We start from the raw sequence: 16380 nt of genomic DNA, 5'->3' as shown, positions 1-16380 counted from the left end.
AAAATAATATATGCTTAAGTAGGGGCTGATACAATGGCAAGATTTACTTATCTAAAGGCACTGAGTATTGTTAAGCTTTCTATACAGCTGAACAGTAATTAACAAGCAACACAAATTCTAGCCAAGCATAAAGATAGTCAGGCAAACAGATTGGGGACGCATAAATCATTTACTCCCAGGCTCTACAGCGGAGATGAGCGGGAGCAGGACCCTTGGAACAGAACACAAAACAGCACTGTTAACAAAGCCTTACCAAAGAATCACTAGCGAACAGTATTCCCAGGCTTTATTCTGTTACAAAGGGGGATCCTAATTTAAAAATATCATCACTTGCAAAGTGTCTCAAGTATAGGACTGAGGAGATGGTAGAAATCACCTTTGCTGTAGCTGACAGATAACGATTTAAGGTTATGTTTCAATATACTTCCTAGATTGCCCCCTCCACTACCGGCATTTCGAAGAGCAGGATGCAGTGGGCACAGCATTCTTTCCTATAGCTCCACTACATATTTTTTCCCAGTAGAACCGTGAACTTCATTTGGTTAAGCTCCGGGAAGTATCTTGGCTTAATAAAATACATTATTATTACTGATCATGACTACAGGCTTTGACAAAATCTGGACCACAAAGGCAATGTAGGCACTGGGAACAACAGTAAGTGACAATCTCTGCATTTAAGCATTCCTGATGAGCTTAAGTTTGCATCAGAGCTTGCTGAAGGAACTTACTTCAGTCTTAAAAGTTGACCTCAGTATGCACTGGATGAAAACCTGTAATATTTAAGCATGAGAACTGCTAAATGTACTGATGAACTGGGACAGAAGTTCAGTTGAGAGCAGGATGGGAGTTCAAAAATCTGGTGGAACATGACTTTGTGATCACGTGGATCTTTTTTGGTCTTCAGAAGTCATGAATCTATATATGTACAGGAAACTAGCATCTTGAAATAGCTTCATTCATTCCATCAGTTTAGTCCTGCAGAAGTTAGCAAAAGGATTTCTACAGACCTCTCTGGTAACTGGATTGAAGACCTGAACATTTTTAATATAAAAGCAGAACAGCTCTGCATATCTTTTCAAATATTCTGTGAGAAGCAGCACACTCTCACCTCAGTCTCCAGGAATCTTCGCAATGCTCTCTTCTTTTTAATGCTTTTGCGCCGAACATACACAGCAAATGTCAGGCCCACAATGACGATGATGAAGAGGCCACCAATAACTCCCGCAGCAATCAGAGGGGTTCTAGCAATTAGAATCAGAGACTTTATTTTTAGGTAGGGTGAGAGACCAAAGAATGGTTGAGTACATAAAACACAATCACTTGGAAAGCTTATTAACTGCCTTATGACCAGAATTTCTAAGTCAGTCCAAATGGGAAGTCAGGGGAAGCACATTAACATATGGTAAGACTTTTCTTGTTTTTAATCAATATACCAATTCTACTTTTTTCAAACCACCATGCACATGTGAGGAGTCGTGTGGACAAGGAGACACAACATGCATTTTGATGGCAAACGCAAATCTGCAATGGCAAAATGAGGATACAGGTATCTGCAGTTTTCCTGCAAGAGCTTGAACTATGCGTACTCTTTGGCTCCATCTACATTAACTCATGGGCTTGTGCATTTAGGGGAAAACAAACTAATGAAAAATTCCCAGACTACCAATATGGTGTGCCTTCCCAAGTACGGAGGAAGTGAGAGGCAACTTCAAACATGGTGTTTCACAGACAAATCTGGAGGCATCGTACTCGTACACCTTCCTCAAGTAAGAGGATATTTATGTTTGAACAATATAACTCATGACTAGAACCACACACCCTCTTGGAACTCCTGGTTCATTACTATTACACACAAACATTTTGGTCAGGGGTTATGGTTGCACCCATCTGGTTTTGCTGTGGCTTTTCAGCACAGCCAAATCCCAGACCAAAAGACTGGTGTGTTGGAGCCAAAAAACTCCTGTGAACAATGCCAAGTAAGGCTCAGCTTTTGCACAAAGCCTGTTGTCCCCCCACTACTCCTGTAACTCCTTTCAGCTTTCCAGGCTCTTGAGCAGCATGAGCTACAATTACTAATTTGTTTCTCCATAGTGATAAGATACAGTAGGCTAGCATCACGGTAGATACTATACAAGCACAGAACAAAAAGACTGTCTCAGAGAGTCACTCCGTTTGACTTAGGTGTGCACATTTGGAGATCGCCTACACGGTGAGTGGAGAGAAGCAGGCTCCCTCTGAAGAGAAAGTCAAAGCAATAGGTGCTCTGACTCAGTTTTCTTTCTACCTCTCCCCACTCTGTCTCTAATGGGTGGGTAGCAGCCTCCAAACCAAAACTTTAAATTAGGCATTTTCACAACATACCAACAACTTACCAACATAAACACTCACAGTATTTAACATGCCTCCAACAATAGCTGGACAGTAGCTGAAAAGATGGATAAAAAGAGACCGCTTGACAACTACAGAGTACAAATGGTGCCGAAACCACTGCCTGGTAACTACAGGAAATAAGTTAACTATTGTCAAGATTGTGGAAGTATCACTGCTATGCTTTAACAGCCTTCCTCGGTCATGTCTGAATGATGAAGAAAGATACATTATGGCCTAATAATAAAAACGTACCACACAGCTGTTGAAAATCTAAAGGAGTCTCCCACAGAAATAGTAAATTGATTTATCTCGCCCTTTATTCATCTCTTTATGTCCTACCGCAAAGCAGAGCAGTGGGAAGCAGTGCCATCTACCCTGGTTTGGTATAATAAGGTGTGTCTACATTACCACTGAGTACCGTTCTGAAGCCCATCTCTAAACTGTCCTAACTGACCCTTGTCACTGCAGTTTGGTTCAGAGAGGTCTCAAAGCACACAACCTGGATTCATTTCAGATACAAACCAGAAGATACATTTCTGGAGTGCACCTAACGTGCTCCAACCTCTAACTGGCATTAAGGTCCACAGGATCAGATTAGAGCTAACCCAAAGAAAAATCCCTTGCAGCAAACATAGCCTAGACATTAGGACCATTACCTATTTCATTCTCCAGATCCAATCGTATTGTGTTACTCACTTCACGTTAACAGAGACAAAGCCTCATACTCCCACATCTATTTACTAAAGCACTGTGTTTAAAGCATCGCTATCATGTTTGCCCAGGGAAAACACATTAACATTACACAACACTGTAAGGCCTACTATAGTTCAAAGACTTTATGATGGAAACCATAAAGCCTGCAAATAAAGGAAGCTGAATGTTGTCTGGCTGTGAAATGGATTATGATGTTTGGGAAATACAAGTCCAGTACCACCTACTCCTAAGGCAGAGACACCCCTCCTTCATCTAGTTTGGCCTTAAAACACATTGCCCTTTCTAATCCCGTTGGTTACTCTGCTGATTTTGAGTGCAGAGCTCAGATTAAAGGACCTGGCATATTCACCCCAAACAATGCTCCTCTTCATTTGCATATGCTTTCCACGATGCTGATGCAAGAAACTCTTTAATAGGCAATTATGAAAAACACTGGACATCAAAAGACTTCTATGGAGCTAGTACTGACTAATGTTCTTGAGCAGAGGAATTTTTTGTTTTTATGCTGTATGAACAATCATATAATTTTTAAAAACACCACCAAACCACAGACTGACAAAACAGGCAGGAGATCTCTCGGCTTTAAAGTGCAGATTAATAACTATCATAACAGCTGTCAAAATAAATAATTAGAGTTTTATGGTACTGTGTACACTAAAAATGGTCCAAACAATATTTACATGATAGACCATAACAAGGAAATGGTTCCAAAGGAGACATAATGACTAGTGAAGAAAATGAAGTTACACATTCCTTGCAGCCCTTTTATTGTTATAGAGTACAAGGGTTCAAAATGAATCTTTATGATCCATCATGTCAACTCTCATTGACTTTAAAAGAAAGTCCTCATCATTTTTAGTAGTGAATTGAAAAAAAGCAAATAATTTTCAAAAACTTCACCAAACAAGCATTTACTCATTAATGTGAAATACACTGTAATTGCGTATCATATCTGAATTTTCAGGAGGTACCATCTAAACACACTATTAAGGAAGCTTAAAAAGGAAGCATATAAAGAATAATACAGCATGCAAGAAAAAACATATTTAAATGCTGAACAAGTAACTGAAAAACAGGAAAAGTTCTATTTTCAACTCAAATAGTGATCAGTTGCCTTCACTCCTAGGTCCACTACCCTTGCATAAAAATTATGACAGACACAAACATCACAGACCTAAATGGATGTGATTGTATACCATGCAGCTTCTCCTCACTCTGTTACTGAGCTAAGCCTCAAAGTCAACAATCATGTGTTTTATTTGCTACACTAATGACAAGTCACTGCCTTCAGTGCTTTCTGGTATCATCGGTGCACTTCACTGTTGTTTCCAACCACACGTAGATTACTTTCTAAGCCCAGTTTTCCGGGTGTCACCAACCTCATTTGGGTTATTTTTACTTATGTTCGTTAGGCTGAGTTTGCTTTTCTATCTATTCTACTAACATCTTCAAGTCTCCTGTATAATTTCTCTACTATTTTCACGTTTGCAGTGCCTTATATTTAATACCCCGGTGAATTTCATTCACGTGCTGTTTACCTTTCTTTTGCATAATTGTTAAGGTTGTTTAAAATGGATCCCTGCAAAGTGGCACTGATCAGAGATGCTGCTGAAGACACGAAACCTTCCTCCTGTTTTGTTTTTTTAATCCAATCCTTTTTTTGCATATGCATCTAACCAACAGTTCACCTTTGCATACAGCTGGACACACAAATCTCCTTATCTCTAGTGCCATTAAGGGCTTAATCGACTTACATTTTTGTTACATTACTGTCCCACAGCCACATTTGTCCACCTCAGACCACTGCCCACTTAAAACTAATTCCATGGAAGTTAACAGGAGCAATGTTAATGTAGAGACAAAAATTGCACTATCAAAAAATTCCATTTTGTTAAAGTAATTTTTACAAGCATGGAGGCCTCATTTCTCTGTTAGGGCTCAGAAAGGCTAAAGTCAAGCAAAGAGAGGTAGTTCCATGTCAGTCCTGCCTGTCCACATAAATAATGGACAGCCGAAAGTCGATCCCAGCTCACATTTCTTTCAGCTCCACCACACACACACCAACAGGAAACTCCTGATACAGCCACTGCTTCCCTTTACACACTGAAAATCTACCCCAGAGGATGAAAACAATCTCTGCTAGGTGTTTCTGGACTTTTATGCTCATCAAAATAGACTTAGCAGTCCAAGAAATACAACCCTGAATCATAGTTCAACCCCATATAATTAATTTGCTATCCCCTACCCCTCCCTCAGCTGAGGACAGAATACCCAATTAAGATCGGAAAAGGTGGCAGCAGGGAAGGCAATGGGAGGGACAAAATAACAACATGTGAAAAATCCTGCCTTTTAAACTGGAAACTGTGTATCTGTGGCTAAAAGTTGAAAGTAAGATTCTAGTATTCCCTTAGGAGAAATGAGTAACATATTTCTTTTTAAATGTGTACTGTGCTTTCATATTTAGAAGCATGTAACACCCACTCCTACACACCAAAATTGAGACAAAAAGTTCAAAGTTAGTATTCCAGGATGGACAAGGACTGGGGGGCTTGTATCATTCCATCTCCTCCAAAATACCAAAACATCTGCAATTCCCACAGTGCTTTGAGACCAGGTATTAAAGCCTAATTACTGATTTAGATGAGTACATGGTCTCATACTCTTGACTGGAGAGTGCAGCAGAAGGGGAAAAGGAAATAGAATTGTGGTCCATGGACTAAAGCTGAGAAAGAACACCTGTTTTTCTATCTTTGGCATTAACCCACCTAATATGATATGCAAATAAATTGAGCTTTGAAGCTGAGCTGTTAGAGGGCTTTAAGTTCCTGCCTCAACCTTCCCCACCTTCTGAGTTTTACCTATATATCCAAACAGAATTCATTACAACCTTGAATATTTGCTAAGTAGTTGCTTGTAAATTTTCGTTATCAAGACATTATTTTTTCCTGATGGACAATTCATATGTTCTGCATTCCTCACCCCTTCCATCAGTGGGGAGTTCAGCTGACTTTGAAGCTGCACTTTTAGAGATCTAACAGATTCTGCTAATCCTGGAACAATAATCTTAGTATTTAAAATATACAAGATAAACAACCAGACTGGGAAGCAAATTTGTGTATGTTTTAATAGCTTCTCTCTGCTGTGCAGCACTCCCCTGGCAGAGCTCTACAACCACAAGTTCCAGAGTGCCTGGTGTTCACGAAACGGTGCTCCCCAAGGGTGGGAAGAATTCATCTAATGTTATTCAAATTAAGACGAGCTTTGCTTTATATTTTTCTTTTTCAAGAACAAGGCTCCCTTCCCCCTTTCTCCACCTAATCTGAGGGTGTTTGAACACTGACAAATGTCACCATTTATGTACAGATTAGGAGTATTTATCATGTGTAAACACAAATTTTAACACAGCTGACCTCACTATTACTACCAATTCCACATTTAATCTAGATATGGGCAAACTGCATTCCATTGTACTGTCAGCTAGCTGCAGTTAAACTCTGGTGGCAGGTAGTTCTAGCCACAACTTTTCAATATGCAAAATGACTACAGCGTTGCAGTCTATGTCTAGGCCTATTCAGCAGTTATACATCAAACACAGTTTTCACTTTGGACAAGGCTAATGCTGACAAACAGATATCTGTAGTCAAAATTGCTTTTTCCTTACTTACACTGGTTCCTATATTGAAGCCTTCCTCAAGCAAGTATTTAAGGACATTTCTAGATCACTATAATCAAGTTATCTGCATACTCAAAGTTTTTTCCCTGGCTTTGCCAAATGAGAAGAACATGTGCAGAACAGATACTTGCAGTCTCTAATTGACAGTGTACACCCTTTCCTCCTCTAGTATGCCACTAACCAAGATGTGCTGTTGAGAGCAACTGTGCTGTTAGGATACATCAAAATGTTTAACATACGGTGACACCATTTACTGAAGGTTTGCGCATATTCTGGTTATCAAAGTGTTTACTGAAAACAAAACACCAACATGACGCAAACAAATATATTATGTGCATTCCTTAAATTGTAAGTGTGTCCTACCCATGCCTCTTTTTTTTTTTTTTAAAGGTAGGATTCCTCATTTCACTCAGCAAAAGAAATGAGGACAAAGAAAAAAATATTAAGTATAGCTTTGAAAATGAATATAACCTAGAATTCTAGACATTAACATGTACTGATTATAAATTTATGACACCTTTATTATCATTAAGCACACACAGTGCACAATGGATTTCTTTAAAACTAGTTTTAAATCTGAATGGCATAATTTAGGAGAACAACTACATTTCTGTTACGTTTTCACCACAAATTACTAAGAACTCTCAATTTTAACTCCCTGTTAATACAGTTGACTGGGAATAAATACTGAAATCTCTGGGATTACAGTATCAATATGGAGGCTGTTCATGGGCTTCTCTCCCTATAAAACTGAAAAGTCCATCCGACATCTCTTGCACCCCTGGTATTTTTAGGCTGAGTTCTTTCTCTTCTGCCACAACATAAAAAAGGAATGCTATTGTTAAGAACTCACACAGTGACTTTGTTTTGAGGCTTGTGCTTTAAGTAAACAGATTAACGTTCCTTGCAAAATATGCCAAGACAGGCCCCATATAATGTAGATTGATTTATCTGTGACAGAAAGCCAGTTAAATCCACTAGATTGGACTCACAGGTGAAGCCAGTTCATCAAGTAAAAGAACAATCCTCTTTATAAACTTGTCATATTTCCCATTTTCTTTGGGAAGAATAATATTTTGCTTTAAATAAAGAAAACTAGACCTGTAATGACCATGGGCGCTGAGGGACTGCTCTGAAACTAAAACCATCAACATTAGCTCAAAGAGTTTCTCTCTGCATAAAGCATTCCTGTTAGAAGCAATAAAATCAGCCTGCTTTTCTGCAACCAGTTGCAGTCAACTGGCTCTATGATTATGTCTGTGTACATGAAATTATTAATAAGAAAACATGCTTTTCTCAAATAGAAACATAAAGCGCATTTTCCTGTAGGACATTATATGCTGAGAGACTACTTTGTCTGGTGGCACTGCTTTCTATTCATTAACTGTCAAATCCAAAAGTACCACAGAGCAGCACAGTCTGAGGCAGAGCACGTTACATCGCTTGAGGAGCTGGAGAAATACAAGGTAGTGCCCATATTAAATCAGTAGATAGCCAAAACTTTCAATGGGAGCTGGGTCATATAGAGAACACAAATCCTAGCATAAAATTGGCCACTGAAACTGAGCAGGAACATTCCTTCACTCTGCAATAGGTGTTCATGGCAGATTTTTATAACGTTTTCTTCATTGCTACATTTTGGTTTCTATTATACGTTCTAGCAGACAGGGGCAGGCCAATTACCTTCACCCTACATCCTGTACAACTTCTCAAGCAGAAGGCTGAACTCGAGCCTAAATGGCTCAGAAATTATTTCAACCTGCCCTCAGCTTTGCTCCGCCAGTGATTGTACAGATGAGTGAATACTGCAGTCAGTATTAACAGGAACTCAGTAACATTTCAGGTGGCAGCTTGATTCAGTCTAATGCATGCCGTTTTTTCTTTACAGTTAACAAACAATTATGTAGATAGGTGTATGCTCCAGAGTTTGGAAAAACAATCAGATCTCTGAGGATGCTTATTCATGATCAATTAGACATTCACTACTTTGTTCTCTAAAATTTTTGGTACCCAATATTTGGTACAGGACACAGAGGGAAATTCACTTCCGTTGGATGATAGATCAAACCATAAAGAATAGAGAACAGGAAGGAATGTTCGGGAGTATTTTAAATACCCAACAGGAGGAAATCTGTTTGAGTACAGTGCTCTTCCTTCTACTATTTTTTTTTTTTAAACACTTTCCAAATTCCACTGGTGGAAAGTGCTTGTAATTCACTTAAGTTCCAGTTCAGTGTTTGCTGAAATTGAGCTATTCAACATATGAAATATCCAAACCCATACACAACTAAGCAAAATCTTGCCTCTAGGACTGCACAGGTGGTTTACCTACCTTTAAAGAGCTGCAAGAGGAAGGTTTCTCTACCCCATGCCCTTCATTTTTACTTTACTTCACAAATCATCTTTCTTTTGAAAATGCATTGATCTCTCTTTTTATACCTGCTCCTTTTCATTGTTTTTTGGAATGCCAGTCTTTCCTGAGAGTAACCGTTCAGAAGATTTAAGGTGCACAGAGCAGATTTTTTGTCTAAGTGGTTGTGAACACTGAACTCTTTCCTGTTCCAGCTTTGAATCATATGGGGCAGCAAGCGTTTGCTTTCACAAGCTCCAGGAGTATTTCACAGTAGGGAACCTTCAAGGACTGTATTTGGGGACCAAGTCTGAGACTCTGTCTCGGATTCTCTCCTTCTGAAGTCTTTATGACTTTACATTTTCCCTTTGTGAGAGCAGATTGTGTACATTAAAGAGAGCCCTAACTTCTGTCAGACCACTTCTGGTCCAGCTCTGTATCTACACTCCCATGAGCCTTCTCACCAAGGTGAACAAGCCTCTTCACATGAGTGAGCAGTCAGCCTAAGGTTCAGCACTGGACACTGGCAGAGGCGGGGGAAAAAACCCATCAAAACAAAATGGGACATGATAAACTGATGAGAACAGAACTGTCACACTATGTTCCCGATCTTCAAGTTTCTTGTCATATCCAATCATTTGTTTTGTAGTAAATGTAGAGCTTACACGGGTTTCAGCTGAGGTTTTTTAACAAGTGGTGGCATTAAAGCATCTTTTGGACCTATGTTTAAGTTAGAGTGCATGGAGGACTGGTAGAAGAACGTGTTTGGAAATAAGCACCCATATATTGTGCATGTATTACATACATTCATATATATATACACACACACACGATTAGAAGTTTTTCCTTCAAAGTCTAAATCAAAATAGTAACACTTAAACATAGTAACACTTCATTCCGCACTGGTATAAATGTATATATAAATACAGCGCTTGAGACATTCATTAGAATACTAGTAATGGCCATGATGCTGTTAACTTCAACGTACATTTTAGCTACTCCTCATTTGAGTTCTAAATATGTAGAATTTATCTTTGTGGAACATAGCAGGGAATAAATGCAGCCAGTGCTCATAAATGTCAAGGAAAATCGAAGGTAGCTAAAGAGCAGGGTCTAAGGAATTTATTTCTGAGTATACCTGATGCTGCTTTCGGATTTATCACTATTATTTTACAAGGATAGCATTCTATCTAAATGTCCTACACAAATTATATCAATCATTAGAAAATTCCATTTGATTATGGGGAAAAACTCACATAAAATTGAGATCCTCCTTCTGACACAAGGCTTATACAGGATCATCTCCTATACAATAATATGCCCCAAAATTCTTCTATGTCCGTAACTTATCAGTCATCTCCCAGTAGTTCTTATATTACCAAGTGGAGCAGAGAAAAACTCTGGTGCATCTTGCAACTCCTCTTAATTCTAGTCATCACCCCACTGCCAGCATGTCCCCAGAGGCCACTCAGAAAAAAAAAAAGTTCAACTTAGAAGGTCCGAATCCACCCACCTTCACTCCTCTCCTCCGTATCCACAGCCACCCAAAGGAATCTATTTCACTTCACTGGCTGTAAAGCGAGCCAAAGGAAACCAGTCTTTGTGAGTATTATCCTCATCTTCTATTCTGAGCTCTACTGATGATTTTTTTTTTGTGCCTATGTACACAGCAACCTCCTATCATCTTGATAGTCACAGATGTGACTTGATTAGAAAAACAGCTTGTGTCCATGGTGAGGATACTGCTCAGAGTAACCTAGACTCTACAACAGCTGTTTTATTATGATTATTTTGCAGTATAGTATGGCCCACATAAAGGCAAATGATAATTTAGTAAAACAGCTCTTCCTTCTCCCAAATTTCAGTATGATAGAACATTCCAGAATTTATTGCAGATACAGCCTTATCTATGCATCTTCCAAATGTTAAAAATAGCTCTTCCAATAGCTGCTAAACTCCCAGAACAGAGCAGGCCAAGCATCTGGGGAAACAGTGAACCAGCTTAAAAATCTCCTCTTCCTCTTTCAGCCACAAACCCTTTCCTCTCCCCCCGCCACTAAATCCCCAAACCTAAGTACCAGCCTCTCTGGCAGACAGTGGATCCTGCTGACTTTTTGTGCCTTTTAGGTCTCACAGCTTCTGAAGCTCATTAGGGCTTAAGAAAACAAGGAGAGAGAAGGCTCAGACATCTTTTTTTCCTGCCTCTGTCATAAGGGAGAGAGGGATTGCCTCTCATCCCACTTCAAAAATATATGTATTTGAAATATTTAGTGAGAAGAGCACAAAAAGGTTGATGAAACCAGCTAGAGAGAATATACACAAACATCCTGCTACAGCTATAGGTTTTGGCTTGCTTTCTTAGTAATTGCTTTTTTCTCACTGGAATTTTCCTGGAAAGGGAAAGAGCTCCCTTATTTTAAAAATCCATTGATTAAAAGATGACTCAAACATCCCACAGTTTGGAATTTGGAGCCTGATCCACTGGTCGATCCAGGAAATCAAAGAGAGAGTTCATGCAAAGCTGAAGTGGCGAGACAGCACTGAATTTAGCCTGCATCCAAGTCATTTACATGCAGAGGATATCACTGCCACAAGGGAGGGAAAAACAGATCTACAGGAGATGGGACTATTTTAAAGCTAGAATATTATCTCTTCAATCTGTTCTTTGTCTATTATCCTTACTGTGATTGAGACTACGCATATTAACAACTACTGGTCCATTTTTAATGCAGGAATAGTTTTTACTCCCCCCCGAACATAAGGGGCAGGGAAAGAGGTAATTTCTTTCTGAAATTTACACATTTTCTTTAAGGAAGGTGTCCTGGTTTTGGCTGGGATAGAGTTAATTTTCTTCTTAGTAGCTGGTACAGTGCTGTGTTTTGGATTTACTGTGAGAATAATGTTGATAACACTCTGATGTTTTAGTTGTTGCTAAGTAGCGCTTATCTTAAGCCACGGATTTTTCAGTTTCCCATGCTCTGCCAGCAAGCAGGTGTGCAAGAAGCTGGGAGGGAGCAGAGCCGGGGCAGCTGACCTGAACTAGCCAAAGGGGTATTCCATACCATGGAACGTCATGCCCAGTATATAAACAGGGGGGAGTTGGCCAGGAGGGGCGGATCGCTGCTTGGGCATCGGTCAGAGGGTGGTGAGTGCATTGTGCATCACTGTTTTTTTTTTCCTTGAGTTCCCACCCCCCCGCTTTTTTTTTTGTTATATTCCTTTTCATTACTACTATTATTGTATTTCATTATTATTATTGTTAGTATTCTATTTTACTTTAGTTATTAAACCGTTCTTATCTCAACCCATGAGTTTTATGTTTTTTCCTGATTCTCCTCCCCATCCCACTGGGGGGGCGGGGGAGTGAGGGAGCAGCTGCGTGGTGCTTAGTTGCTGGCTGGGGTTAAACCACGACAGTCCTTTTTGGTGTCCAACATGGGGCATGAAGGGTTGAGCTAATGACAGATCTGACCAGACCGTGTTAAAACAAATTAGTTATAAGCATTCATTATATTAGTTTAATAGTCACTGGTCAGGATTTATTGGCTCCTAGAGTTGTGGCGCTCGTTCTTAGAGTTGTGTTATGTATCACCTTACTTGCTGTATATAGTCCCTGTGCTGCTGCTTATTACCCATAAGGTGAGGTGGATTAAGGTTTTTGCTTTGCTGTACTATGTAACACTGGTTTATGGTACGATAAAATTATCGGTCATGGACTAATCTGGCATTTGTACTCAGTATTGCCCTTATCTCCGTACATTGGGAGCTATCTAGCGGAAACTATACTTCATCCTTTGCCAAGCAAGCTGGTTTTTCAGAAGGTTATTGAATCAAACAAAGTAATGCCCACTGATACAGAGCCCACTGAAGTGAACTGAAAATATCCCTATGGCCGATTCAAGCCTACTGGGAACTTAGAAGAGACCAGTTTCACCACTGCCACACTGGTGAATTGCCCAACTAGAATCAGTCCTCTTCCCTCCAGTCTACCAGGTCACTGCTGTTTCTTTGCTTCTAACCAACCAACCTACAGGATCCATGTATCATGGTCCATGCTCCCAGCATTATTTTCAGACTAATTTGCAGATAACATGCTATACTGCCAAAAGGAGGGATCACGATGTCTTATCTCCTTTTCAGCATGACATGTAAGACTATACTCAGCAACACTGACATCAAGCCTACAGGCTCTAACTTGGCTGAACCTTAACAGCATTAACTGGAGCAAAACAAATGGTAACAAATAATCAAAAAACATATCCTCTGTCCTTTTGTTTGCTTGTACTTTTCCACTGTCACCTCTTCCTTTCACTCACGTTATGTTGCTTTACAGCTTCTGTGCCTTCTAAGAAATAATCCGTGCTACTTAATTTCAATGACATATCTAAACATCATTAGGTTTACCACAAGTAGACAGCTACGAGTTAAAATGGAACAGCGAGTAAAATAAGAACATGTAATGAAAATCCAAGCGAGCATTTTAAGAGGCAAGTAACACCTTGGTGTATGGCTTTGATGGCCTGTGTTTCTAATGGACAGACTATGTCACAGGCAGGGTTTTGGGATTCTAAGACAAATTATTTGAGGGAACAGTTCATACTTCTTACTTAAAAGGCTGATTGCATTTCAGACAATTTTCCTGCAGGTACTACAAGAAAAACTTCATATAATTTACAAATCAGGGATTACATCATGAGTGGCCCATGTTTTACCAAAGTTTGGCCTTTGTCCTGATGACAAGGTTGAATTTGTTCTCAAATTTCTGCATAAATGCCACAACTCTTCAGGATGACGGACTACCACCTCCGTCGAGAGACGTACCAGAACAGGAAAATACACAGTAAGCTCCTCACAACTCTCTGCCAATGAAAAGCTGAATCAGAACCAGCCAGCACCCGTTTTTCACATTATCCCATAATCTTTCCTTGCCTGTTTGATCATTTGCTCAATCTCAAATAACTACAGAAATTATTATCTGCATTATCTTCTATTGATTAAACAGCCAATATGTCTGCAAAAGAGCTTGTTCACCAGTGTGTGAAGATGGTGTCATTAAAAATTTACATCAGATTGGAAAAAAGCGTGACATTTTTTGACAAAAGTACTGTCATCCCTAAAGAAAACTTCACTTTCAAAGGTTACATACAAATAAAACCAATATCTAGATACCATGCTTTCTAAAACTTCATAGTCCCAAAGATACAGCTCCACCAAAGCATCTTCCAAGAAAGGAAGGGAGGGACAATAAGAAGGTTACTTTATAGATACCAGAAAGGAATAAATCTATCCCAAACTCAAACGCAGTCCCCACCTAGAGTAGATTATATGACTTGACATACTAACTTTGATCGGAAGAGATCTAATTATGCAGACTTGACTATATATGTGCTTACAACACAAGCACACCACTACCAATGTACTGTTCTAAAGAACCCCAACCAAGAGCTTCCCATTTTATGCAAGAATTGCAGCTCCTTTATCACCTGACAGGTCATGGCAAGTAAGCCAGAATGCAGAGAATTAAGTCTTGGCTGGACTCTAATCTCAAATACATTTGTCATGTAAATTGTCTAAATACGAAAGAGTGACAAATCCTGCATTATGCAGGTAGATTGGAAGTAAGACTGCAAACTTTAGTTCTGATTTATTATGTGTTAAATATTAATGAATTATTAAGAAACTATTCACTGAGGTTTAAACAACTCTACATCTTACATATTTCTAAAGCTCTACAAATGTATTTTTAATAATAGATAATTAATTTATAACAACATTAAATCTAAATTAAATCCTCATTTCAAGCCATAAAAGAAACCTATTGGAGAGTGGTGAGATATATATTGTTGCTCTATAATAAGGTCACTTCTTCATGGCACAATTTTATTTCTGCATCATATATTCTTTGTGTAGCCCAACCAATACAGACACACAACACAAGGCTTACGTAGCCTGATTAGAAATAAAAGCAGTGACCTCTGCAATAGGGCTGTGTGTTGTTTTCCATTCTAACAAACCGTTTTCAATTTGGAATTTCCTAATGCTTCTCGTCTTTCAGCAGTGACCTATCACGTTTGGCCTAATCACTTCTTATTTTTTCTGCTCATAGTTTCAGTAAAAATAATTTAGTCAGTTTTCTGAACAAAGAATTTTCTTATTTTAAATGTATTTGAAAATTTATTTTGCAACTTGTGGTAGCAAAGAAAAAAAAAAGCTTTTATTGAGAAGTCTCTGCAAAGAAATTTGGTTATGACCTGAAAAAACTCCAGTGCTTGGTAAATATTGTGTTTAGTGCATTCTGTGTATTTTCCATGACACTCTTCATAAGACTGAGAAGCTTGCTGTTAAGGTGGGGCTGAACATATGCATACAGCTCACCAAGCTGGACCTTGTACTCAAGCCACAGAGGGGCAGGACTTAATGACCACTTGGCATGAAGTTTGGGGATAACAGAGGTACTACGAAATTCATGATGTTACCTTCTGTGCTAAGCAGATCAAATACAAGTCCCTGCACGTTTCTGCAAGAAACCTGCTTGCTTGCTTTGTAAGACTGGGAGCTGCATTAATGGTTCTTCAGAGCTCAGCAGCTGAAGAAGGCACAAGGGCTGGGACATACCAAATAGAGACAATAAGGACTGCCACACCTATACCCACAAGGAGACATGCTAAGGCAACTTCTGTAACCTCACTGTGGCATTTCTCTGTTTGGCGTGTACCACTGCACAATCATGAATATTACCCAAACCCATCAAATGAGCACAGCTGCTGAGAAACTTGGTCTATGAGTATCAACAATCTCAATATACTGCAAGAGTATTTCCCTCATATTCCACTCTTTGTATAACTACTAGAAACATCAGATTTCCGGCCTTATTCTATCCTGTGCACTCTCAACAGGATCCTCAAACTACTGGAGCCACAGAATGGATTTTAAAAAGCACTTGCCTGACAATTGCTTCTAGTTCTTTCACTCTTCCAATCTTAACAGGTTATTTCTCTCCATAGTAGCAGATCCTACCAAATCCTTCCATACTATGAGACCACACCAGACAACCCTGCTAAGTAAAGCAGGTGAAGTAGAAAGCCCTGCAGATCACAGACAAATCTTCCTGAACATGTTACAGAACAGAAGTTTTAATACAATGAGAGCTTTATCATCTGTGGTCAGATCTGTACAGCAGAAAAGAAGGAAAACCCACCTAGCTACTTTCCTAAATAGATCAGTCTTACTAAGTGGGAGTGGTAAAAAGTGGGGGAGCTCAAGAAATCACTGC

At 39.3% G+C, this 16380-nt stretch overlaps 1 protein-coding gene across 6 annotated transcripts in view; it reads right to left on the bottom strand.

The window, feature by feature from the left end:
* The window catches only part of ERBB4 (erb-b2 receptor tyrosine kinase 4), a 528844-nt gene that overhangs the window by 127412 nt on the left and 385052 nt on the right, over positions 1 to 16380 (bottom strand). For all 6 annotated transcript variants that reach the window (XM_050899627.1, XM_050899630.1, XM_050899632.1 and 3 more), the window contains one exon: positions 1109 to 1241. In XM_050899627.1, coding sequence (XP_050755584.1) covers positions 1109 to 1241 — 133 coding nt within the window. The remainder of the gene's footprint in view (positions 1 to 1108; positions 1242 to 16380) is intronic.

The sequence above is a fragment of the Gymnogyps californianus genome, chromosome 7 (assembly GCF_018139145.2).
Source record: "Gymnogyps californianus isolate 813 chromosome 7, ASM1813914v2, whole genome shotgun sequence".
NCBI classification, from domain to species: Eukaryota; Metazoa; Chordata; class Aves; order Accipitriformes; family Cathartidae; genus Gymnogyps; species Gymnogyps californianus.
Note: the sequence above shows the minus strand (reverse complement) of the source record. Positions and strands in the feature narration are given on the sequence as shown.